General features: G+C 43.2%; 1 protein-coding gene across 6 annotated transcripts in view; it reads right to left on the reverse strand.

Moving 5' to 3' along the window:
* The window catches only part of LOC140398255 (opioid-binding protein/cell adhesion molecule-like), a 1,404,083-nt gene that overhangs the window by 788,265 nt on the left and 588,452 nt on the right, over positions 1-27,366 (reverse strand). For all 6 annotated transcript variants that reach the window (XM_072486706.1, XM_072486703.1, XM_072486705.1 and 3 more), the window contains exon 2: positions 15,589-15,821. In XM_072486706.1, the coding sequence (XP_072342807.1) occupies positions 15,589-15,821 (233 nt within the window). The remainder of the gene's footprint in view (positions 1-15,588; positions 15,822-27,366) is intronic.

The following is a 27,366-nucleotide window of genomic DNA, read 5'->3' on the forward strand; positions in this document are numbered from 1 at the left end:
CCTGTTTCTAACTTCAGCCCATACTACCTCGGAAGAAGAGTCCCCATCTAGCATCCTCTCCGCCACCGTAATACTGCTCTTGACTAGCAGCGCCACACCTCCCCCTCTTTTGCCTCCTTCTCTGAGCTTACTAAAACACCTAAACCCCGGAACCTGCAACATCCATTCCTGTCCCTGCTCTATCCATGTCTCCGAAATGGCCACAACATCGAAGTCCCAGGTACCAACCCATGCTGCCAGTTCCCCTACCTTGTTTCGTATACTCCTGGCATTGAAGTAGACACACTTCAAACCACCTACCTGAACACTGGCCCCCTCCTGCGACGTCAAATCTGTGCTCCTGACCTTTATGCTCTCATCTCCCTTACCCTAAAACTACAATCCAGGTTCCCATGCCCCTGCTGCATTAGTTTAAACCCCCCCAAAGAGCACTAACAAATCTCCCCCCCAGGATATTTGTGCCCCTCAGGTTCAGATGTAGACCATCCTGTCTGTAGAGGTCCCACCTTCCCCAGAAAGAGCCCCAGTTATCCAGAAATCTGAATCCCTCCCGCCTGCACCATCCCTGTAGCCACGTGTTTAAATGCTCTCTCTCACTATTCCTCATCTCACTATCACGTGGCACGGGCAACAACCCAGAGATAACAACTCTGTTTGTTCTAGTTCTGAGCTTCCATCCTAGCTCCCTGAAAGCCTGCCTGACATCCTTGTCCCCTTTCCTACCTATGTCGTTAGTGCCAATGTGGACCACGACTTGGGGCTGCTCCCCCTCCCCCCTAAGGACCCGGAAAACACGATCCGAGACATCACGTACCCTTGCACCTGGGAGGCAACATACCAAACGTGAGTCTCTCACGCTCCCACAAAATCTCCTATCTGTGCCCCTGACTATAGAGTCCCCAATTACTAATGCTCTGCTCCTCTCCCCCCTTCCCTTCTGAGCAACAGGGACAGACTCCGTGCCAGAGGCCCGTACCCCATGGCTTACCCCTGGTAAGTCGTCCTCCCCACAAGTATCCAAAGCGGTATACTTGTTTCTCAGGGGAACGACCGCAGGGGATCCCTGCACTGACTGCTTTTTCCCAGTCCCTCTTACAGTTACCCACCTATCTCCAATCTTTGGTGTAACTAATTCCCTGAAGCTGCTATCTATGACCCCTTCTGCCTCCCGAATGATCCGAAGTTCTTCCAACTCCAGCTCCAGTTCCCTAACTCGGTCTTGGAGGAGCTGGAGATGGCAGCACTTCCTGCAGGTAAAATCAGCAGGGACACTAACTGCATCCCTCAACTCAAACATCCTGCAGGAGGAACATTGCACTCCCTTCCCTGCCATTCCTCTAACTTTCTACCAAGATCTGGCTAACAACTAAATTAAATTTTTTATAAAAAATAATAATAATGTAATAAAATATGGTACTTACCTCAGACCAATGGGTTTTATTATTAGGTTAGAGGAGGAGAGCGGGTGGGAGACACTACACGTGTAGTGTCTCGGGTTTCCTCTCCACCAGAAATTATTGGTGAGGGTCTTCCCAGACGTCCGCGGGTCGACTTCCTGTTCCCGCCTAAAACACTAATTAAAAAAAAAAAATTCTCAGCTCCTGCTGAAATTGACTAACCAGCCAGCTCCACTCCCGCCGAAATCGACTGGCCTGCCCCTGCAAAGACAAGTGCTTTTAAAGGACAGACTTACCTCCCAGCAGCCACTTCCGCACTGCTCCCGCTGAAACTGACTCACCAGCTGTTCTCCCGCCGAAATCGACTGGCCTGCCCCTGCAAAGACAAGTGCTTTTAAAGGACAGACTTACCTCCCAGCAGCCACTTCTGCACTGCTCCCGCTGAAACTGACTCACCAGCTGTTCTCCCGCCGAAATCGGGAGATTTCTTGGGATAATCAGAACGAGAAATTCCGCCGGTGTAAATCTTGTTTTGGGACTCATGTGGGATTTCCCACTCAAGCCGCCGATCTGGCCCTCCTCCCCCCTCAAAAATGGTTCCCAAAAATGCCCCCCCCCCCCGCGATATGAACAATAATGTGAATTTCTGCCTCCATTTCATATCATTCAGTTCAAATAGAGACTGTCATTAGGTTGCAAAATGGCTTGAAGAAAATCAGGGCCGGATTTTCATGGAATTGGGAAAATTCTGCAGACGTTTAATAACGGTTAATGGGATATTTGGCGCTTCCTCCCTGTTTCCAGCCAAAATTAATTGCGACTTTTAATATTTTTAAGGCAAAGTTGGATGAATTATTGGTAAGCAAGGGGGTGATCGACTATCAGGGTAGCTGGGAAGCAGATTTGATGTTGCCATTACCTAATCTTTGGACGCTAATACCTAACCTTAACATCTTAGACGTTGGGAGGAAACCAGAGCACCTGGAAGAAATGGGCAGCATGGTAGCACAGTGGGTAGCACTGGGGCTTTTCACAGTACCTTCATTGTAGTGTTAATGAAAGCCTACTTGTGACAATAAAGATTGTTTAAAAAATCCTCGCAGACACGGGAGAAAGTGCAAACTCAACACCGACATTCACCCAAGAATGGAATTGAACCCAAGTCCCTGGCGCTGTGAGGCAGCAATGCCAACCACTGTGCCATCTCAGCACCCACACGATCAAATCTCTTCAGGATCTTGTGTGTTACAAAAAGATCAACTCTCATTCAGCTAACCTGCAGTGAGCATTGACCCAACCTGTTAAACTTTTCTTTATATGCTAAGCCCTTTATCCCAGGAATCAGTCAAGTAAACCTTCTCTGAACTGTTTCTAACACAATTACTGTCATGTGAGAGTACCTTTAAGAAATGGGTGTTTATCAGTGATGTCAGAGTGTGGGTGGAGCTGGGGTGTCTGTCAGCTTTTTACTTTTGTTTCAGGCTGCTTGCTGCAGGGTGTGTTTTAGTTTTGTTTTCAGAGATGGAGAGCTGCAGTCACAGCCAGAAGGTGTATGAGTCTCTCTCTCTGTAATATAAAAACTGTAAATCGATCCTTTGGTGATTTAAAACTAATAACTGCTCTCAGTAGTGACTTTAACCCGATGTGTTTCTATTAAAGGTTTTGTTTTTAAGTCTTATGGATGTTAAAAGGAAAGCTTAGTCTTTGGGGGTTGTATTTGAATTAATGGTTGCTAAGATGTTCACTGCATGGTTTTAAAAAGGTTAACTTGAGTTCAAAGAATAAACATTATTTTGCTTTGAAAAATACCTGTAGAGTGGGCTGTGTGCTCCCCGTACCACAATCTATTAAAAGTTGTGGGTCAGGTGAACTCCATGAGTGTTCTCTTTGGGGTTCTCTAAACCCTGGCCCATAACAAATTGGGGGTTCGAGGGGGATAAAAGTCTATCTATTGGATTGGCTTAGTGAACTTAAAGACAGTGAGGGGTGAGCATATTGTGGTTGCTTTTCAGGTGCGGTATTCTAGTTTAAGTAGTGAGTGTGTTGTGGACAATGGCTCTTTCAGAGGCTCTGAAGTTTTTGGGGGTGGAGTCGATCACACGCAGTATCTTACGGACAGAGACTAAAAGCAGACTGTTAGATTTGACAAAAACATTGCAGTTAACATTACCTGACAAATTGCGAAAAGGTGAGGTAATTATGGCGGTGGCTAAGCATTTAAAGTTGCCTGAGATACAGTTTGACTCATTGGAAATGGCAAAACGTCAGTTACAAATTAAATAAATGGAACATGAGAAAGAATTAAAGCAGCTTGAATACGAAAGAGAGAGAGAGGCAAAAGAAAGAGAAAGGGAGATACAGATCAGGGAAAAAGAAAAAGAGAGAGAGTTTGAACTTCAGAAAATGGCCATTAAACATGACAGTCAGTTAAAATTAGCAGGCGTAAAGGGAAACGCACAGATGGATGATAGTGATGAGGATAGTGAGAAAGAGCGTCATAATCGAAGGCTTGGTGGAAATCTATTTAAATATGTCCAAGCATTGCCAAGGCTTGATGAGAAGGAGGTAGAAGCCTTTTTCATTTCATTTGAGAAGGTAGCTAAACAACTGAAAGTGCCACAGGACATGTGGGTATTACTGATTCAAACAAAGCTGGTAGGTAGGGCTAGTGAAGTGTCTGCATCACTATCAAAGGAGGCATCTGAGTCGTATGAGGAGGTGAAAAAATCCATCTTAGGTGCATTTGAACTAGTGCCTGATGCCTACAGAAAAAGGTTTATAAATTTAAGGAAAGAATTTGGTCAAATATACATGGAGTTTGAAAGGATCAAACAGAGTAATTTTGATAGGTGGATAAGGGCTTTGAAAACAGACCAAACGTATGAAGCTTTCAGAGAAATTATACTTTTGAGGGAGTTTAAAAGTTTAATTCCTGATATAGTGAGAACTCATGTGGAAGAGCAGAGCATTAAAGCTGCGAGATTAGCAGCAGAAATGGCAGATGATTATGAATTAGTTCATAAATTAAAGTTTGGTTTCCAACATCAGATTCAGCCTGTGAGGGATAGAAACTGGGGACATGAGAAATACTCAATACCTCAGATTAAAAAAGACATCCAGGAGGGTGGAAAAGAAATGAAAAGTTTCAAATGTTTTCACTGCAATAAACTAGGCCATGTGAAGTCACAGTGTTGGTGGCTGAAGAAAAGCACTGGGAAGGCTGATGTGGTAAAACAGGATAAGACAGTGGGGTTTGTTAAAGTGGTAAAGGAAAGCCCAAGTGAAGCGAAGGAGGTGCAAAGGATTGTACAGCCTGATCAAGAGGCGATTGATAAGAAGGTGCCAGATGCCTTCAAAGAATTTACTTGTGTGGGTAAAGTTTACTCATGTGTATCTGGAAGAGCAGGTAAAGAAGTCACAATTTTAAGAGATATGGGAGCTAGTCAACCTTTAATGGTAAGAGATGAGGAGTTATGTAGTGTGGGAAGAATGTTGCCAGAAAAGGTGGTGATATGTGGAATTCAGGGTGAGAGGAGTAGTGTTCCATTATATAAGGTAAAGTTGGAAAGTCCAGTGAAGAGTGGTGAAGTGGCAGTAGGAGTAATAGAGAAACTATCTTGTTCAGGAATACAGTTTATCTTTGGTAATGATATAGCTGGATCGCAGGTGGGAGTGATGCCTATGGTGGTTGATAAGCCAGTGGAAAATCAGACAACTGAAGTGTTGAAGGACGAATATCCTGGGATTTTTCCGGATTGTGGAGGAACAAATTCGCAAAGTCACATGTTAAGACAAGAGGAGAAATCAAAGAGTGACGATGAAGTTGAAGTGCAATTATCAGAAATGATTTTTGATCAGATGGTTGAAAACGAACAAGAACAGGTGGAGGATGAGTCGGATATTTTTAGTTCAGGAAGATTGGCGGAGTTACAGCAGAAATATGTTGAAATAAAACGGATGTATCAGAAAGCATATACGGAAGAGGAATCTGAGTGGATACCAGAGTGTTATTATCGTAAAAGTGATATCTTGGTGAGAAAATGGAGACCTTTACATATGCAGGCGGATGAAAAGTGGGCAGAAGTTCATCAAGTGGTATTGCCGGTAGGGTATAGAAAGGAGGTGTTGCAAGTTGCACATGAGGTACCAGTGGGAGGTCATTTGGGAATAAGGAAAACTCAAGCTAAAATCCAAAACATTTTTATTGGCCTGGACTACAGAAAGATGTAGTTAAATTTTGTCAATCATGTCACACATGACAAGTGATAGGGAAATCTCAAGCAGTGATACAACCAGCACCTTTAATACCCAGTCCAGCATTTGAGGAACCTTTTACAAGGGTCCTAATTGATTGCGTAGGACCATTTCCTAAAAAAAAAAGTGGGAATCAATATCTTTTAACTATAATGGATGTGTCTACTAGGTTTTCAGAGGCCGTTCCAGTACGTAATATTACAGCGAAAAAGATTGTGGAGGAATTATTAAATTCATTACTAGTTTTGGGCTACCCAAAGAAATACAATCGGATCAAGGATCAAATTTTACCTCGAGGTTATGCAAAGAAGTTATGGATAGCTTAGGAATAAAACAATTTAAATCAACTGCGTACCATCCAGAATCGCAGTGGGCGTTAGAAAGGTGGCATCAGACATTAAAGACACTGTTGAGGGTTTATTGTCAAGATTATCCAGAGGATTGGGGTAATGGAATTCCATTCGTACTGTTTACAATTAGGGAAGCACCTAATGAGTCAACAAAATTTAGTCCTTTTGAGCTAATTTTTAGTCATGAGGCAAGAGGACCACTTAAATCGATTAAGGAAAAATTGGAGAGTGAGAAATCGGAAATTACATGACTGGATTAGGTGTCAAATTTTAGGGAACGATAAATAGAGCAGCTGAATTGGCGAGACAACATTTAAAAGTTGCACAAAATGTTATGAAACGGGTAGCGGACCAGAAATCCAAAGTTCACAGTTTTGCCAGTGGAGATAAAGTTTTAGTGTTGTTACCAGTGGTAGATGAGCCTTTAAAAGCTAGATTTTGTGGACCTTATCAGATTGAAAGGAAATTAAGTGAGATGAATTATGTGGTAAAAACACCAGATAGAAGGAAGACTCACCGAGTGTGTCATGTGAATATGCTTAAAAGGTACTTTGAAAGGGAAGGAGAGAAAAAGGGGGAGGTTTTAATGATTCCAACTCAAAGTGACGAGCCAAATCCAGATGACTTGGAATTTGACATACCTCAAATTAAATTGGAAAACGAGGATGTTCTTAAAAATTGGGATGAATTGTTGAGTTACCTTTCAGAGGAAAAACAAACTGACCTGAAAGAGTTATTGATATCACATGTGTAAGTTTGTGGAGATAAATTGGAAAGTACTAAAACGGCTATACATGATGTAGTTGTGGGAAATGCTGTTCCAATCAAACAACATCCATATTGACTTAACCCTTTAGAATTGGCACAGGTGAACAAAGAGATTGAGAGTATGCTTAAAAATGGCATAATTGAAGTGGGTTGCAGCTAATGGAGCTCACCCATAGTGATGGTACCGAAACCGGATGCTACCCAACAGTTTTGTGTGGACTATAGAAAGGTTAATGCAGTTACAAGAACGGACTCTTATCCTATCCCACGTTTGGAGGATTGCATTGAGAAAGTGGGACAATCAGCTTTTATTTCCAAATTGGATTTACTTCAAGGTTACTGGCAGGTACCTTTATCCGAAAGGGCGAAGGAGATTTCAGCTTTTGTGACTCCAGATGGTATATACCAATTCAAAGTTATGCCATTTGGCATGAAAAACGCCCCAGCCACATTTCAACAGTTAACTAACAAAGTCGTTTCAGGATTACCAAATTGTGCGGTATACATCGACGATCTGGTAATTTTCAGCCAGACATGGAAAGAACATTTGAAACATCTGATGGAGTTGTTCGATCGACTTCAGGAGGCGATTTGGTGATAAACCTAGCCAAAAGTGAATTTGGGAAAGCCCAAGTCCCTTTCCTTTGCCATACAATCGGACAGAGTTGAATGGTCCCACGGGGTGTGAAAACAAAAGTAATTGGGGAGTTTCCTATGCTCTCGGCATGATGGGAAATAATGCGATTTCTTGGTATGAGTGGATTTTACCTGAAATTTGTACTGAATTTATTGTTACAGCCATTTCATTTAAAAATAGTACATGTGGCAGGACGAGAAAACGTGATAGCTGAATGTGATGAACGGAAGCAGTTTCAGTTGGAGGAAGAAGAACAAAAAAAAATGGACTATATTATTATACCTGTTTGCGTGTGTTTTTTTGAAATGAAAAAGTATATTTACTATGTGCATTTCTTAAAGGATAGTGAAAAGGTGAAAAATGAAACTATTTTGAAGTTGATGGTTTATTTGTTTTTTCTTGGGGGGAGGTGTCATGTGAGAGTACCTTTAAGAAATGGTGTTTACAAAATGTACCTTAAGAAATGGGTGTTTATCAGTGATGTCAGAGTGTGGGTGGAGCTGGGGTGTCTGTCAGCTTTTTACTTTCATTTTAGGTGGTTTGCTGCAGGGTGTGTTTTAGTTTCATTTTCAGAGCTGGATAGCTGCAGTCACAGCCAGAAGGTGTATGAGACTCTCTCTGTAATCTAAAAACTGTAAATTGATCCTTTGGTGATTTAAAACTAATAACTGCTCTCAGTAGTGACTTTAACCTGATGTGCTTCTGTTAAAGGTTTTGTTTTTAAGTCTTATGGATGTGAAAAGGAAAGCTTAAAGGATTACTTAGTGTTGTAGTCTTTGGGGGTTGTATTTGAATTAATGGTTGCTAAGATGTTCACTGTATGTTTTAAAAAGGTTAACTTGAGTTCATTGAATAAACATTGTTTTGCTTTAAAAAACGCTTTTCCATTTCTGCTGTACCACACCTGTAGAGTGGGCCGTGTGCTCCCCATACCACAATCTATTAAAAGTTGTGGGTCAGGTAAACTCCATCATACACTTTGGGGTTCTCTAAACCCTGGCCCATAATATTACATCCTTCTTCAAAGAAGGATACTAAAACTGTACTCAGTATTCCAGATGTAATTTCATCAAGGCCCTATACAAGTGCAATAAAACTTTCTAATTTTTGTATCCCAATTTCCGTGCAATAAACACCAACAATCCAGTTGCTTTCCTTATCCCTTGCTGTACCTGCATTTAAACTCAAGATCCATGCACCATGACACCCAAATCCCCTTGCAACACCCAGTTCTGTAATCTCATTCCATTTAAATGGTATACTTCTTTTTTATTCTTCCTGTCAAAGTGGAGAAATTCATATTTTCCCACATTAATCTACATCTACCAATTTCTTGTCTACTCACTTAATCTACCTATAACCCTTTTTAGACTCTTAACTCCTCTTGACAAGTTACTTTCCAGCTCATTTGCTGTTATTGGCAAATTTAGCTCCATATATTCAGTCTCAACATCCAGGTCATTGATACGGATGACACATATTTGAGGACCCAGCACTGACACCTGTGGCACTCCATTAGTTATTGCTCGCCAACCCAAAAAGAGACCCATTTAACCTTACTCTCTGCTCCCTGTTGGCTAACCAACCCTTCATCAACGCTCCCCATATTTAACACCAAAGTTGTGTGTATCTTGCGCAGAAACCTTTGATGTCGCACCTTATCAAATGTTTTTTGGAAATCCAAGTATACATCTTCTGGTTCCCCTCTATCCACTTTGCTTGCTCTTTCCACAATAGATTGTTTAATCACAATGTCTCTTTCATAAAATCAAGTTGACTCTACCTGAAGCATTATCATTTTCTAAATATCTCATAATATCCTCCCTTCATAATTAATTCCAGCAATTTCCCTGTGGCTGATGTTAGGCTAACTGGCCTATAATTTCTTGCTTTATGCCTCCTTCCTTTCTTGAATAAAGGTGCTTTAGCTCATTAAGATCTGCTGAGACCCTTCCGGAATGTAATTAATTTTGGAAGATTATAATCAATGCATTTAAAAACTTTGCAGCCACTTCTTTTCAGACCTTAGGAAGCAAGCTCTCTGGTCCAGGGGACCTGTCAGTCTTTAGGCCTAATTGTTTTCTCAGCATCTTTTTCCTTGTAATGTGGACTGCTGAACTTCCTCCCTCCCTTTCACCTCTTAATTTTCAAGCATCTATGGAAAGTTTTCTAAATCTTCGACAGTGAAAACAGGCCCAAAATACCTGTTCAACACCTCTGCCATTTCCTTGTTTTCCATTATTAGTTCCCCAGACTCACTCTCTGGAAGAACAACATTCACTTGAGTTCTTTTTATCCTATTTAAATTCTTGTAGAATCACTTACTATCTGCTTTCCTCATTCTTTGTCTAAAATCTGACCAATCTTCTGACCTACACCTAATCTTTACCTTCCCTATTTAAGAAGGATTCATCATCTGTGGTCATGATGTGGAGATGCCGGCGTTGGACTGGGGTGAGCACAGTACGAAGTCTTACAACACCAGGTTAAAGTCCAACAGGTTTGTTTCGATGTCACTAGCTTTCGGAGCGCTGCTCCTTCCTCAGGTGTCATCTGTGGTGACAGAGTTCCTTCTCGCTGGGATAAATCTTTGCTCAGACGTATTAAATCACCCTGTTGAAGTCTGTCACTGAATCTCTACTGTCCTATCCATTCACCAAGCTTCCCAACTCAGCTTAAATAGCTACACCTTCATATACTTATAATTATTTTTATTAACCTATAAAACACGAGTCTATACTCCTCCCCTTCAAACAAACATTACATTTTTTGATCCTGTAATGATCACTGGAACCTAGATTCTCCATTACTATAAGGCTCATTGCTGATTACTGGGGTAGAAAAGGCCACTCCATGCTTGGCTCAATGAAGTCATTTTCCAGGCTACCTTTGCTAATTTTATTTCCCAAACTACATTAGAGATTAAAGACACCCATGATGACTGTGGTATGTTTTAACATGTACCATTTATTTCTTCATGTTTTAATTAGCTTGGGAACTACTCCCACAAGTGACCTATTACCTTTCCTCTTTCTTATCCCTACCCAAACTGATTCTACATCTTACTCTTTTCAGCTAAGTTCATCGCTCATTACCGTGAGAATGACATCCTTAATTAGCAGTACTACCCCACCACCTTTTCCGAGTTTCCTATCTTTTCATAATATCATATATCCTTCAATATTCACATTGACGCCACGGTCAACCATGAACCATGGGCTGGATTCTCCGATCGCAGACGCCAAAATTGGGTTTGGCGATTGGCTGGAGAATCACCGTTTACGCTGGAATCAGGGACATAGCCGCAGAATCAGAGAATCCAACCCCATGTCTCTCTAATGGCTACCAGGTCAAACATATTTATTTCTATCTGTACTAACAATTCCACCACCTCATTGTGAATTGTGCAAGCAATCAATTACGGAGGCTTCAGCTATCTTTTTACCATTTCTCCGATCTCTGGCTCTGTTCGCTTGTGCACAATTACGTTTGTATTCTCAGCCCCTTCCTGCCAGACCCTGGTTACCACCTCGCAAGTCACGACAGTGCTCTATTGACTCATTGTTTCCTTTGATTTACGGCATCTCCTCTCCCATGTTGCTTACCCCCAATACCTGGTTTAAAGTCCTCTTTACCGCTCTCATTATACTACTTGCCAGAACACTAGTCTCAACACAGTTCAGGTGAAGCCACTCCCAAACATATAGTCCCACTTTCTCTAATGTTGGTGCCAGTGCCCCACTAACCAAAGGCCATTTCTCACATATTAGTCTTTGAGCCACGCATTCATCTCTCCAATCCTATTTACCAAAAGCCAATTTACTTGAGGCTATTATTACCTTCGAGGTTCTGCTTTTCAATTTAGCCGCTAGCTGCTCATAATCTCGAAGCAGAACCTCTTTCCTCGTCCTATCTATGGCACTGGCGTGCAGGTGGACAACAGCAGCTAGATATGACCACTCCTACTGCAAGTTCCTTTGCAGCCCAGAGCAGATGTCCTGAAGCATGAAACTGGACAGGCAACACAGCCTTGTGAATTCTTGCTCTTGGCTACAGGGAATTATGCCTATCCCCCTGGCTATGCCACCCCCTACTACTACTGTATCTGAAATCCAGATCAGATACAGGTTTGCTTTTTTTTTTACATAGCACTCAATGTCATATCCTGAAGTCTTCAGAAAACCATACGGGATTTGCATAAGTGGATTATCTTATTTTCCTCTCCCACACAGGGCCAATGTTGATCGTGCCCCAAAATGAATTAATGGATCTCTACTCGTCTGCGTTAGGCAAGCCATTTTAGCTAGTTTTTAAAGGTAGATCTCTCTGAACCTTCACAAATAATTTCCGGAAACTTTCAATGATCTCAGAATGAGCATTTAACTGAGGGATTCAAATCATACCACAGAGAAGGCAAAATCCAAGTGATTGATGGCCATCAGTTAAATGCTTTAGATTACAAACTTCTGGTCACTCTGGGTACTGATTAAGATTTATGATAAATGTTATTTTCAGTCTGCACCATGTCTTTGCTAATGCTGTTTATGTACCTTTCATTGCCAAAAGTACAGGTGCAGGTCCAAAGATGTGCAGTGAATTGGCCAAGCTAAATTTCTCCTTAGTGTCGAAAGATTAGGTGGGGTTGGGGTAAAGTGGGCCTCGGTAGGATGCTCTTTCAGAGGGTCGGTGCAGACTCGATGGACTGAATGACATCCTTCTCTATTGTAGGGATTCTATGATTCTATTCTATGATGCTGACTTTCCCTCGGCTCCATAATTTATTGGGCTGGATTTAATGGTCATGATGTTGGACCCATCCACTAGTTGGAAAGCCAGTGGTATCCCGGCCCAGCAATTTCTGGGAATCTAACGGAATTTAAATCCAATCAGACACTTACCTGCTTGTCATCAGGATTTCCAAAACCTTTGAGATGAAGATCCCTCCTCCAGGAGCTTCCAGCCAATCAGAGGCCGACAGCTACTTCGACCCAGTAGCACCAGTGAGAATCATGGCCACTGTTGGTCCTGCAGGAGGCCCGAGAAGTGGAACATTGTTGGGGAGGCCGGAGCCCAGGGGGGTAGGGTGAGCCTTCCCGGGAATAGTCAAGCAGGTTTTAGCAGGGGGACTGGAGGTTGGTGGGGGAGGAGGAGATTTAAAGGGCAGGGGATTGTCTTTAGACAAAAGAACTGCGCTGGTCACCTGTGGGACTCAAGTTGGGCACAGAATGCCCAAGAAAATAAGCAACTCCCCTGCAACTTCAAGACTCGCCCGACAGGGCATAGCTGATGGCTTGTCCATATGGCATGGCTACCCATTAATGTGGCAAAATGAAATCCTCAAGTGGTTCTCAACTGATACCTTAAGGGATTCGATTGGTTGAGGAATGGGAAAGTCAACCTTAATCTTCCCTGCTCTGGGCCGAATCAAAGATAACTCACGGAGGCTCTCCATCTTCCCACATGATTATACAGCACTTACATCATCTAGCTTGCTCCTCAAATGCCCATCCCTCAAGCACTCCAGCCTCATCAGTAAAGGCACAATGTTTATCCATCATGTCCAAACTGCCTCCTTCCCGTAATTCTAACAGGGTGTAATTGGCCATGTTTTGGATATCCTTTGACGAAGGACCTCGGTTTTGCCTTCTATGTGGCATGGTTTGAATCTCTCAGTTAGATTGTCATATAATGACAAGACAATGGAAACTAAGGAGAGACCAAGAGTCAACTATGCTACTTTTAAACAGACAATATTTTCAGCACAAGATTCCAAATTTTTTTAGCGAAGACTTTCCGACACGATGGCACAGTGGTTAGCACTGCTCCCTCGGTTTATTCGCTGTAACCTGTTCTGATACATGTTTGTAATAAAATACGTTTTTTAAAAAGCACTGTTGCCCTGCCTCACAGAGCCAGGGACTTGGGTTTGATTCTGATCTTGGGCGACTGTCTCTGTGGTGTTTGCACGTTCTCCCCATGTCTGCGTGGGTTTCCTCCGGGTGCTCCGGTTTCCTCCCACTATCCAAAGATGTGCAGGTTAACTCATTGTTATGGGGATAGGTTGGAGGAACGGGCTTTGATCGGGTGCTTTTTCGGAGGGCTGGTGCAGAGTCGATGGGCCGAACAGCCTTCTTCTGCCCTGTAGTGATTCAATTGTTCACAGGACAAACTTAAGTTTATAAGTAAGAGATCATTACTTCCAAATGTATTGGCATTAACGAGTGGAGCTGCAGTTGAACTTTTTTTTGCTTACCTCACAGTGACCCAGATTGGGCTATATTGCAGAACCAGATGTGCCAAGCCAGCACATTGAAGATCAAGGTGCTGTTAGATCCGGTACCGATTACTGCCATTGATCAGGTTCTTCTGAGGTGACTTTCACCTCTTTCACAATATGTCAGGATAGGTTCACAAATTAGATCTGTGAGACTCAATGTAATAATTTGGGCAAAGATCAGGGAAGCAGAGTAAATAGTGCTGGATGGCAGCTATCTGGCTATGTGCTGAATCGCTGTGCTAAAATCTGTACAATTATGTAAATCTGTAAAGTTATACTTAATTCTCTTAATTAACACTATGCTCCCAAAGCAACTGCCCCACATATCACAATTTGTGCCACAGGAAAAGTCTTCTTTCCCAATTTTCAGACTGGTTCACTCACTACCTTATTAAAATGTGATTAAACGGTCATCTGTGAACCAATCAAGATTTTGAATTTATTAGGCCCAATGTACAGATTTTTGCAAAGTGCCGACAGTCCTCACAATATCCTGAACCCATGGTAACAGCATGAAGACTGCAGCAGAGAATTCCTTCCGTCTGCTAAAATTGGCAGTGAGGGTAAAATCTGAAAAACCACTGACGAAAAATGAAAGGGAAATAAAAGTGCATTTGTATTGCAGCTTTCAAAGTCTCAGCGTGACCCAAGATGAGACCCCTAAATTTCCCTTAATTGACCACGTAAGGGACTCGCCTGGCAGCAGAGTGGGAAGTCGAATGAATTGCTTTTGAAGTTGTCTGTTGTCATGTGGGAAATTGAGGCTACAAATCTCAAAAGAGGAATCTGGTCACCACTGTCTACATTCACTTCCTTTAAAGACCTTTGAATGCAATATCATGTCATTCCAATGCATGCACCTCCAAATGTTGTGAAACCCATACAGCAGCACTCAAACCCTATCCTGAGGAAGCATGATCATATGTTCAGAATAAAGAAAAACATGAAAGGGGACTACTGCAATGTTAAAATATATTCTTCTCTTCTCAAATAAAGGGTGATGTATCAACAGGGTTTGAGAGCTCTCCTGGACATCACCTAGGTAACCAGTCCTGTCGCCTGAGTTGAGATCATGTCAGTCAGCTGACTGTTCAAATGTGGCAGGAAATCAAAGCCAAGCTCGATCCTGTCTTTACACGACATCTATAAATGTGCACTTCACAAACTGAAAAGCAATCAGGGACAGGAGTCCTGGCTGAGTTTTCCCATTTTTAGCCATGGGTTTCTGAGGTAAACTATAGTACACCGCCCACTGCGCTGACTGATTCAAGACGGCTCATCAAGTACGGTTGGAACTTTACACCAGATAAAGCACTGGACATTCCTGCCCCATCCAACATTGTCTTATGATGACATAGTTCTGCGAATAAGTGGTCAGGGAGAGCCCATTAGCGCACTGATCAGTGTGCATTGGCTAGTTTCAATAAACCGTTTGTTGCAAAAAGTAAGAAACCATTACAATACAAATTTACATAAGAAACCTTAAAATCTCCAATCAGGTTTAGCCTCAAACTTTTTTAACACTTCTCTAGTGTGATACAAAACTGTCAAGATAGTTTAAAACTTTCATTTAAAATTGCATTCTTCTGAAATAAAGGTTCTGCGCGGTATTTGGCAACATTCATCTCACTGATTAAAATTAAAAACTGGTTGAATTTATTTGTTCAGGCAGAAAAAAAATAATCTGCAAGGAAATGACAGTTTTATTATACTTAGTAAAATCAGTACACAATTCAAGGTTGACTATTTTAGTTCTTTTTAAAAAAGAAACCTATTCAGATGCTGACTCACTGAACTAATTTCAAGAGTTTTTTAAAAAACATTTTTAAATGGGATAATTGCTATTGAATTCTGCATTGCATGTTTTTTCGCTCAGTTGTACAAAAGGGTACAATTGGACCATACCTTGTACGATTATATGCACCCGCGATGTCCTTGGATGGTTGTGAGTTTGAACTGAACATGTGTATGGGCCTTCGTCGTACACATCCACACGCACTATCTGAATGCTGTATTCTGTTTGGCTATTCGTCACAATCACCACCCGAGGGTCCAGCGACCACTTATCCTTCCCTGCATAGAGTATGCTAGAGCGATTCAACCATGCCACTCGTGTCACTCCACTGTCAATAGAGCACCTGAAGTGAGATCAGAAAAGAGCAAACATCAGAATGTGAAGACATGTGAACAATAAAAATAAAACGCTATTTACAACACCTTTTATCGTCTCCTGAATGATCACAATAACAGCAAACGGAATCTTGATATGAAGCAATACATGACCTCCAGTTGAGGTTTTGGGTTCTCCAATGTGTCGTATTATGTAGGAAATTAGAATATTTCACTCAATATCAATGAGGAGTAGAAAAGAAAGATTGCATGGAGAAAGAAGAAAAGGAAAGAAAAAGTAAGCAAAAATTGTTTTGTGAAATCTCCAACAATAATTAAAATCTGATGGAATGAGACTTCACACTTGACAAGCTATTTTTTCAACGCCATTCAGAGATGTTATTTGGCAGTAATTTAGAATTATCATGCTGTCAAAAAAATACTAAATTGAAATGGACAATTCCTAAATTTCCGCAGCAAGTTTAGTCAGTATCTTTCATGTAAAACATATGGATTTCATGCCATTCAATGTGTATGAATGGGGATCCAGGGAAAAGGTGCCATGTTCTTGCAGCTTATGGCGAGCGGCACATCTGCAACATCTGGATTTTGAGTGTTGAACTGCACATCTGCACAGACTTGAATCTGTGGTTTGATTTGTGAAAACAAAATAATAGTGACCACTGTTAATCTCTCTGTTATATTTACCAGACATTTTGGTGTAACATTTCCTGCACAGAACTTTAATAGCATCAGGGAAATCATAAGTGAGATGTTGTAACAGATTATCCTGGACAAATTGTGGAGAGAGCGGTCAAAAATTCTGAATCAACAAACAGGGTACCTTTTAAAAATGCACAACCTTGGGGGCAAGGAAGGAAGTGCAGGAGAAGAAACCAGACAAAAAAAAAAAACAAGAAATAAAATGACGTGTAAAGTGCTCAAATTGAAAACAGGAAATGGTTAAATGATAAACTATATTGGGTTGGATTCTCCACTTTCCCAGCCGCGTGTGGCATGCCGTTCGCTGGCAGTGGGACTCTATCTTCCCGTTGCTTATCTACGGGACTTCCCATTGAAACCATCCCATGACACCCAAGAAACCCGTGGGCGAGGGAGCGCTGCTGGCGGGAAAAGTGAATCGCAGCAGTCGGAGACTCCCGACCATTATCATGAGACAATAAGGAATGGAAGACACCAGAGATATGTGTGACACTGAGGAGAAGGCAGGTAGAATTTTTTTTAAATTACAAAGTAGAGCGAACTATTTTATGAGCAGGTTAATTACATAGGACTGCATACATAGTATTACAAAGGAATAAAGATTACAGACAGGCCATTCAGCCCAACAATTCATGCTGGTGCACATGCTCCACTTAAACCTTCTCTCGTTTCCCCTCATCTAAACCTATATTTGTAACTACCTATACCCTACTCCCTCAAATACGTTTCCAATTTCCCCTTAAATGTACCTATAAAGTTCCGATTTCAACAATTTAGGTCACTGCTACAGAATAGCATACTCACTATGGGACATCTCATTTTTCAACTCAAACTCTTGGAGGCATGGTAAGGCAATTTTGAAAGACAAAATCTTCTGTTAATTTATATTAACATGCATTTGAGCACATATCAGACTCATTGGAGTAGATAGTGACTTTATGAGATTATATAAAACAGGTAACAGTGGCATGAATTTTTATCCTCGAGGTGGTTAGCAGGAGTCGGCGTAATTCCCAGCTTAGCCCGCCTACCTCATGAGAAAGTATTGGCCTGCTGACTGGGAAGAAGTTCTGAGGCAGCCTCAGGGCTGTCAGGGGCAGAGGTGGCCTGTTTAAAAGGCTCATTTTGGTGCTGTGGGACTTTGTCCTAGTTAAAATAAAAACACTCCAGCCCCGCAGACACACTCATGACCCATCCATGGCACGTCATGCTGTCAATGCCAAGTCAGTTCCAGCCAACCCCCCCACTCTGGACCCTCTACCCATCCCCATGGCCCTCCATGGCCCCAATACCAAGCCATGTTTCTTCACCCAACACCTCTGGCCCTCATGCATCCAATGCCAAGCCATGCCCCTCTGCTCATTCTCCTATTGCCCAGCTATGTCCCTCCAACCACTGCCCATGGTTCCTTATGCCCCCTATGTCAAGCTGTGCCTCCCCACCCAACACCCCCATGATCCCTCATGCCCACAATGCCAAACTATACCTGTCCACCCATCCCGATAGACACCTCTGCCAAGCTATGCCACTCCCCCCACCACCTCACAGCCACTATGGCTAATTATGGCTCTTCCATGTCCACTGACCCACTATTTACTGTACAGAAACAATGAATCCTATAATGACAGTTACGGTGTGTCAAATAGAGCTTTAAAAATGTGATTCATTTGTTCTCTATTTCCCATTTCTCAACCTTGCCCCTCGCCTGAGGTGTGGTGATCCTCAGGTTAAATCACCACCAGTCAGCTCTCCCCCTCAAAAGGGACTACGGCGACTTCCTTACCTTACTTCTCACTATGTTAAAAAAAAGAGTAATTTCACTCAAGGCAATAAAAAGTGTCAATGATCCAGGTCCTTTAAAGTATGATTAACAAAAACCACAAACCATTGAAAGCACATAATCTTGTGTAAATAAACATGGTAAAACTGACCGCAGCGATCAAAGAACCAGGGCTGTCCATGAAGCAATGTTTTCCCTGGGGCACAGCTGTCAGCTTTCTCTCTGCCATTATCCCTCTCACTCAACATTTATCCTAATATCTGATCCTTGCAAAGCTGTATCAATGACATGGTGAACTTTACATTTTCTACACAGTTATGATTCATGCACCTCAACTTTAAAGCAATTATATCGCTTCTGTGTTTAGAATTGGCTCTTGAATTTAGCAATCAGAAATTAAAGAATAAAGCATTTCTTCCAGTCTTCACTTGGCATTCCCCAACCAATTTGTTCTGGATTAGTTGAAGTGCTGGGCAGTTTTAAGCACAAGTTGGCTTTCTCATCGGCAACTATATCACTAACCTTTTCAAAATAAATTTTAGAGTACCCAATTAAGGGGCAATTTAGCGTGGCCAATCCACTTAGCCTGCACATCTTTGGGTTGTGGGGCTGAGACCCATGCAGACATGGGGAGAATGTGCAAACTCCGCATGGACGGTGACCCGGGGCCGGGATCGAATCCGGGTCCTTGGAGGCATGAGGCAGCAGTGCTAACCACTATGCCAGCATGCCACCCACTATGTAACTAACTTGTATAACTGAAAAGTCAAAGACGTTTCTCTGAGAATCTGAAAAATAGAAACCTTCAAACTGTGGAATATTTATTGAAAATAAACTATAGTCCCGTGAGTGGCCCTAGACAAGTGCCTCGAGTAGCAATTAGCTTCCTCCATACTTTAACTGTTCTGTCAGAGCTTCAGCTCCTCCATTATTTGTTGCTCAACTTGACAAGGTTTAATAAACAATGTGTATGTTCCTCACATCCTTTCATAAGTATAGCTGAATCTCGTACTATTGCTGTCATTGTTGTGGTTTGTGCCTTGAAGATACACAGAGATGACACTCACCAGGTTCTGTGTGAACAGGACGTTATTGCAAAGATTTATTTTAATGCCTGCCTTCTCAAATTTCTGTTTGATTTCAGTTTCTCTTTCTCTGTCACTCCACCCACAGACCTGACTAAAAGCACACAGCACAGAAAACAATCAACAAGCATATATAATCAATCACTGAACAATTGAATACAACATCCACCACTGTCCCTGGACTCCGTTGTCCAACTCCATGGAGGTCAATGTGTTTGGTCGGGATGTAAGTGACAATCCTCCACTTGCCTATCAGAATTGTGGCTAAATAATACTACAAAAGGTGCTTGAATGCGAGCTAGACCTTCTAAAGTCAAGAGCGCTCAAGATGTACACAAATGTTCAGGGCAGCTGTATATGTTGTTGTTTTTTCCTTTGGAGCACAGTTGGGTTTATTGTCTGTAATATTGATTGGGATCTTACGTTTCCATTCGCAGCGGGCGTGAATGGCGATGGGAGCGCAAAGTCTCGTCAGAGACCCAAAACACGATCGGCGGGATTTTCCATCGCGATTGTCACCGTTCCCCCTCCAGTGACAATGCCGGGAACCGTACTAGAATAAATATAAATCCACTCGTCAGGACACTACGCCTGATAATTCCCACCCTATCCCCCACTCCGCCAACATTATGACTGCTCTCTCATGGCAGGCACCTGGCAGAGAAGCTCAGGTGAGTGCTTCACTCAAATGAAGAGGGTCATGTCTGGGCAGTGCCAGGAGGCAGTGCTGTAGTGGGGGCATGCATGGATGCTTAGGGATGGGCAGTGTTCTGTTTTTACTTTTTTGCATTGGGGGGTCCTTTCTAAAGGCGATGTTGCTGGTAGAGTCCAGTGTGACCCACGCCTTGGATTTTCTTTCCCTCATAGTTCCTCAGTATGGCAGAGAAAGCCGCTGTTGGGGCCGGCAGCTTCAGCACCATTTTCCCCCTTCGCTGCCACACTCTGCATTGAAAATGAAAAATCTGCCCATTGCTACTTATATTCAAACATTCAAAGATTCAACCTGCTTTGATATTTATGTATTTGCATTGTTTCAGCACTGGTTCAGCAATTCTTTTTCCTTCTATTCTATAATTCCATTCATTAAACAAATAGACTGCAGATCCAATTGTTCACCAAGATCCCAAATGCCTTTTTGATAGTTTGCACTTCCAGTAATTTGAAATATATTTTTCTGGCTGCAAGGCAAATGACAACACAGTGGTTAGCACTGGTGCCTTACAGCGTCAGGGACTCTGGTTCGATTCCAGCCTTAGATCACTGTCAGTTTGCATGTTCGCCCCGTGTCTGCGTGGGTTCCTCCGGGTACTCTGATTTCCTCCCACTGTCTAAAGGTTGCTTAGAGACGCCTCAATATAAGCCTTTAGGGGTTCTGCTAAGGAGGGTCCACCACAGCATTTAAACATCAACCACAAAGTCTATCTTTTCTGCATGCCAGTTCTTCCGAGCTGAGCAAGTTTCGTTGAGATGGCTACACTCATGAGACTCCCACTTTTCAAAGATTATCATAGAATTTACAGTGCAGAAGGAGGCCATTCGGCCCATCGAGTCTGCACCGGCTCTCGGAAAGAGCACCCTACCCCAAGGTCAACACCTCCACCCTATCCACATAGCCCAGTAACCCCACCCAACACTAAGGGCAATTTTGCACACTAAGGGCAATTTACCATGGCCAATCCACCTAACCGGCACATCTTTGGACTGTGGGAGGAAACCGGAGCACCCGGAGAAAACTCACGCACACACGGGGAGGATGTGCAGACTCCGCACAGACAGTGGCCCAAGCTGGAATCGAACCTGGGACCCTGGAGCTGTGAAGCAATTGTGCTATCCACAATGCTACCGTGCTTGCAGTGGAAAGCATTTGAGGGGCTGGTTTAGCACAGTGGGCTAAAAAGCTGGCTTGAAATGCAGAATAATGCCAGCAGTGCAGGTTCAATTCCTGTACCGGCCTCCCCGAACAGGCGCTGGAATGGGGCGACTAGGGGCTTTTCACAGTAACTTCATTGAAGCCTACTTGTGACAATAAGCGATTATTATTATTATTATTATTATTATTATTAAAGGCCACATTGAAACAATGTAATAACTGTTGACCTCAACTGTCAGGGCCCAGGGGTTGCTGAGCCCAAATATCCACAGTATGAAGCTTGCAAAATGACTGTCCTCTGTTGTAGACATCTGCAGCTGTGCTATAGACCACTTAATAAACAAAAAAACAACTCGATCAATGAACAGATTCAAGGTGATGCTTGCATTGTTTTCACAGGAGGAGAGGTGCAAGTGATTCATATTTTAAAGCAATAAAAATGCGGTGCAGAAATTTTCTGCAGCTCAAAGGTGTTTCAGTCAGAGAAAAATGCTACTAATTTAATTTTCCATTCATCCATTAAGCCTCGTCCCTAAACAAATTCGCAATTTCAGTCAGTATAGCTTTTGCTGAATAATTATCTCATTCAATACCACCAAGGAATTCATTTTCCATAACCAACCATCCACAAACATAATCCATTCTCAATTTATTTCTTTAAAGCCATCAGGCAACACAGGATAAGAATCCACTTGTTTAAGCTGCTTTATATGTTTCTTGCTAAAACATCTGCACTATTGTCCATGACTAGCCCACGCTTACGTCACTGTGATATTTCTACCTTAATCCCCATATGATTAGAGTGCTTTGTTCTCTTGGCAGATTTTCTAATCAAACTTATTTTGTTCCACGTACGATTTTGCAGCGCACTCATAGAATCGTACAGTACCGGAGGCCATTCGGAACCTCATGCCAGTGCCAGCTCTTTGAATGAACCTTCCAAAGAGCACCAAAGTCTTGCTCTTTCCTCGTGGTCCGAAAAAGATCCCCTTCTCAAATATATATCCTATTCCCTTTTGAAAGTACTCCTCTGTTTCCTTCTTTTCATCAATAACAGATATACATTTCATTAACATTTGAATTCATAACTGCTGTCAGTTTGGTGACCTACTGTCCCTCAAAAACAAAGTCTGTCCCCCCTTGAAGTAACTCTGCTGCCTCAGTTAAGTTCGGAGTGGTAAGCATTGCATCAATTTTCACATCATTGTCCATTATTTTGATCAGGAGCTGCTCTTGATTTATCCGCTCCTTTTAACTATGTCTTTGGTTCAGAGTTGTGTGCCACCCTGTTTTTCAAAGAATTGTGGCAATAATGCATGTTTGTCCACAGACTATAGAAAATCATCAGTGCACTGGTCCAGAAGCTGTTGGCAACAAATGGCGAGCTTAAGGGCAGCATGGTGGCGCAGTGGTTAGCACTGCAGTCTCACGGGGCTGAGGTCCCAGGTTCGATCCCGGCTGTGGGTCACTGTCCGTGTGGAGTTTGCACATTCTCCCATGTTTGCGTGGGTTTCGCCCCCACAACCCAAAGGTTGGTTGAACATGCTAAATTGCCCCTTAATTGGAAAAAGTGAATTGGGTACTCTAAATTTTAAATGGCGAACTTATTGCCCAAATTATGGTGGCACTAATTTTTTTAAAAAAAATTTCGAGTACCCAATTCCTTTTTTCCAATTAAGGGGCAATTTAGCGTGGCCAATCCACCTACCCTGGGACGTGGGAGTGAGACTCATGCAGACAAGGAGAGAATGTGCAAACTCCACACGGACAGTGATCCGGGACCGGGATTGGACCCGGATCCTCGGCGCCATGAGGCAGCAGTGCCAACCACTGCACCACCGTGTCGCCCATATATTTGTGGCTATAATGCAATCTCCCAAGTGTTGTGGATTGCCGCAAACTTCTGGATGGTTTGCCTCACACCAGTGTTAAAATCTTGCAAAAAACAACAGCTTAGCGCCAACCTCACTATTGTATAGACATTTCTGCATTTGCACTCCTTAAAATGGATTCAACTCACTGTAGGAAGTTAGGGCTGTCATTTAACTGCATAAGGATCCTTTTACTGGCGAGATTTATTCTCTTGGAAATGCAGTTTTACCTCTCCAACCCAGAAACTGCAGTTTCATTCCTGCAGGTAATGAATTGGTCATAGAGATTTCTAAAGTGAAAAATACTACATTCCTTTTGTCTTTTCTATTCCCGCTCCTTCTTAATCTAATCATTCTCTCTCTGTCGTTCAATTTCCAGCCCTAATTAGACTCTAATTTGCCCCATTTGCTTCTCCGTCATTCCTTTGTGTCTTTTTCCTTCTATTCCATAATTCCAATCATTAAACAAATAGACTGCAGATCCAATTGTTCACCAAGATCCCAAATGCCTTTTTGATAGTTTGCACTTCCAGTAATCTGTACTGAGATATATTTTTCTGGCTGCAAGGCAAATGGCAACACAGTGGTTAGCACTGGTGCCTTACAGCGCCAGGGACCCTGGTTCAATTCCAGCCTTAGATCACTCTCTGTTTGCATGTTCTCCCCGTGTCTGTGTGGCTTTCCTCCCACTGTCCCAAGATGTGCCGGTTAGGTGGAGTTAAGGGGATAGGGCGGGTGAATGTGCCGAGATCGGATGCTGTTTATGAGGGTCGGTGAAGACTCGATGGGCCAAAGGGCCACCTTCTGCACTGCAGGGATTCAATGGAAAAATTATCTAACGAACAGGGCAAAATATAAGGTATCCATCTCCTGGAATCTCCAGGAGATTAGAACATAGAACATACAGTGCAGAAGAAGGCCATTCGACACATCGAGTCTGCACCGACCCACTTAAGTCCTCATCCACTCTATCCCCACAACCCAATAACCCCTCCTAACCTTTTTTGGACACTAAGGGCAATTTAGCATGGCTAATCCACCTAACCTGCACGTCTTTGGACTGTGGGAGAAAACCAAAGCACCCGGAGGAAACCCACGCAGACACGGGGAGAACGTGCAGACTCCGCACAGACAGTGACCCAGCAGGGAATCGAACCTGGGACCCTGGTGCTGTGAAGCCACAGTGCTAGCCACTTGTGCTACCGTGCTGCCCACAAAATTTGCGGCCATTTCGAATAAAACATTCCAATATCTTCGAGCAACAAAATATTCATTGCTATTTCAGCATTTTATCAAAATGTGCCCAACCTAACAGGCTTGGGTATTCAGAATATGCTGCTTGACATGCAACACTAACTTTTTTGATTGTTGAGAGTCCGATTTGCCCCTGTTCATTCCCTCATCAAATTTCTGCTCGGTTTTTGACTGACATTGGAAACACTTGCTTTTTTGTGTTAATTTCATTAAAGTTTGATGCAGCTTAGATCATTTAAATTTCCATTCAGTTTTCTGTGTTCACACTGACCTTTACTGACCTCAGTGGGCATCTAAGATTGCTAAGTTATATTTTTCCACAGAGTGTAATGTGAAATTTCTACTCTTAATATTTGAGATGATTTCTGGTGAAATATAAACAGTAGTTATTTGGGTATGTTACATGATGTCAAATGCTTTGCCATTGCCATTTTTGGTGTTAAGCCAAAGGGTTCCCAACTTATAATTCTCCCCCTATGACCTGTAATTTTGGAGGAGCAATGTACGTCAGTCAGGCTGTATCAGAACCAAGCTGTGCGCACCCTGTTGGTCCAATCCCCCTGCCATTTACAGATGCGCACTTTCTTAACTTTCATAATCACAGGATGCCCCAAAGTGCTTTGCAGGCGGTGAAGTAATTCTAAGCTGTTGGGATATAGGAGATTTGGCAGCCAATTTGACACAGCAATATCACTCAAACCAACACACAAGGAGGGAGACCAGGAGCAGGAGTCAGCAATTCAGCTCCTTGTACTTGCTCCGCCATTCAATATGATCGTGGCTGATGGTGGGGTCCTGTAGCCAGTTAAAATGGCTAACTCCCGATTTAGAATGGCTAACTCCTGATTTAAAATGGCGAATGGCAAAGGCTGATGGGAAAGTCAGCCAACAGGAAAGAAGTCTAAGACAGAAGTTGATAAATTCTTGATTTCTCGAGGAATTAAGGGCTATGGAGAGAGAGCGGGTAAATGGAGTTGAAATCAGCCATGATTGAATGGTGGAGTGGACTCGATGGGCCGAATGGCCTTACTTCCGCTCCTATGTCTTATGGTCTTATGGACACAAACGAGCAGCTGCAGGTTGAGTGTATATTTACCTCTGGAAAGGCCAGACAAGATCGATACCAGCAACCATCAGCATAACAAAACACCAGCCATCTGCATATTAATGAGCAATCCCCGGGAACAATGAGCAACATTTAGACACATAAAGCCAAACCAGACTCTTTGGCGCCAGCAGAAGCCTACACAATGGGAGGTGAACGACCACCTCAGGACCGCCCATCGATCAGGGAACCGCTCCAGCATTGGAGAAAATCGAACCAAGTGATTGGGACAAAGTCCAATCACTTGGAACCAGGTACAGGGTCCGCCCCGAAAGGCGGGAAGCCCCTGGGGACTATAAGAATCAAGCTCAAGTTCAAATCGTTCTTCTTGACCGGCTCACTCAGCAACGCGAACCAACCCTTGACAGTGACCGGTCCAGCCACCGCTGATATCCAGTAAGTCTTACTTCAACGCTCGCTACGAGATAGGCGCTCCTAGCTAACAATCTGTACCAACTTCGAATCCCGCAGGCTCAGAACCTGAACGAAAGGCCATTTGTTTCCCTGACCTGGTGGGCCAGTTCCAAGTTAAGTATTGGCCTGTTAGTCGTAGCAGTAGCTGAGACGTAGAATTTATACATGAGTAGTGATTACTGTGTATAATAAATGTGTATGCTTTAATCTTACTAAGCGGTGTATTGGATTATTGATCATTACTCGGACTTGAACCACGTGGCGGTATCATAAAGATATCTGGCGACTCAAGAGCAAAGGTGATAAAACAGAACAATTAAACTGAGGCAAAAGTTAGCAACTGTCCTCTGATTTTAAATGTTGACTGAGGGATGTGTATATAGATTGGCCAGTCCAGCTGGCAGAACATCCCTGTTCCTCTTCGAAAGAGTAGCACAGGATGTCTTCACACTCCTGAGAAACCAGGCAAAGTCCTGTTTTACAGCCTCATCTAAAGTGAACGCCTCTGACAGCGCAGCACTCCCTCCATACAATGCTAGCGTGTCAGCATAGATTTGTGTTCAAATCCCTGATGTGGGGTTTTCATGCAGAACCTTCACTGCTACCACTAAACCATAGTGTTGACTGTCACAGAGTTCGTTCTGAGTCACCAGGCCGAGTAGTTGGAACTTTATGCCCCAACGGCTGCATTGCAACCTGTAATAAAAATGCACCATGCAGCCATAAACAGCAGTGGCTTCCACAGAAAGGTGTTCCCTGAATCTCCTTCTAAATATGCTACTAACACGGGGCGGGATTCTCCCGCAACTGGTCGGATGGCCCGATGCCAGTGCCAAGAAGGGCGCGAACCACTCCAGCAAGGGGCCGACCGTAAGGTGCGGAATCCTCTGCACTTCCTACGCTTGGCTGGCACCGGAGGGGTTGGCAGAACCACCGGCGTGGTTCCGCGCAAGCGCAGACCAGCTGGTGTAGTTCTGCGCATGTGCAGGGGGGTTCTTCTCCGCGCGGCCATGGCGGAGCATTACAAAAGCTGGCATGGAAGGAAAGAGTGCCCCCATGGCGCAGGCCCGCCCGCAGATCGGTGGGTCCCGATCATGGGCCAGGCCACCGTGCCCCCCCCCACCCCCGGGGCCCTATCCCCCCGTGCCGGAGTGGTTCACGCCGTTCTTGGCGCCGGCGTCGGGCCATCCTGCCAATTGCGGGAAAATCCCGCCATGGTGTCCCGTGAGGATGATATGCAAAGGTGGAAAGAGGCCACATAATTTTTGCTAAATAACAGATATAGGGCATCCATCTTCCATCAAAAAATAACCAAAGCACATCGCCTCTCGTGAACATTTTTATGGCTCCGATGAAAAAATTACATCTCTCCAGGCAATTATAATTCACCCAATTAAAAACGGAGTCATAGCTGTTCCATACACAATTAATTGCTTTGCGTTTCCGGCCATTGCAGCACATCGTTCCAAGTT

This window comes from Scyliorhinus torazame, chromosome 21 (assembly GCF_047496885.1).
Source record: "Scyliorhinus torazame isolate Kashiwa2021f chromosome 21, sScyTor2.1, whole genome shotgun sequence".
In the NCBI taxonomy this organism is placed as follows: domain Eukaryota; kingdom Metazoa; phylum Chordata; class Chondrichthyes; order Carcharhiniformes; family Scyliorhinidae; genus Scyliorhinus; species Scyliorhinus torazame.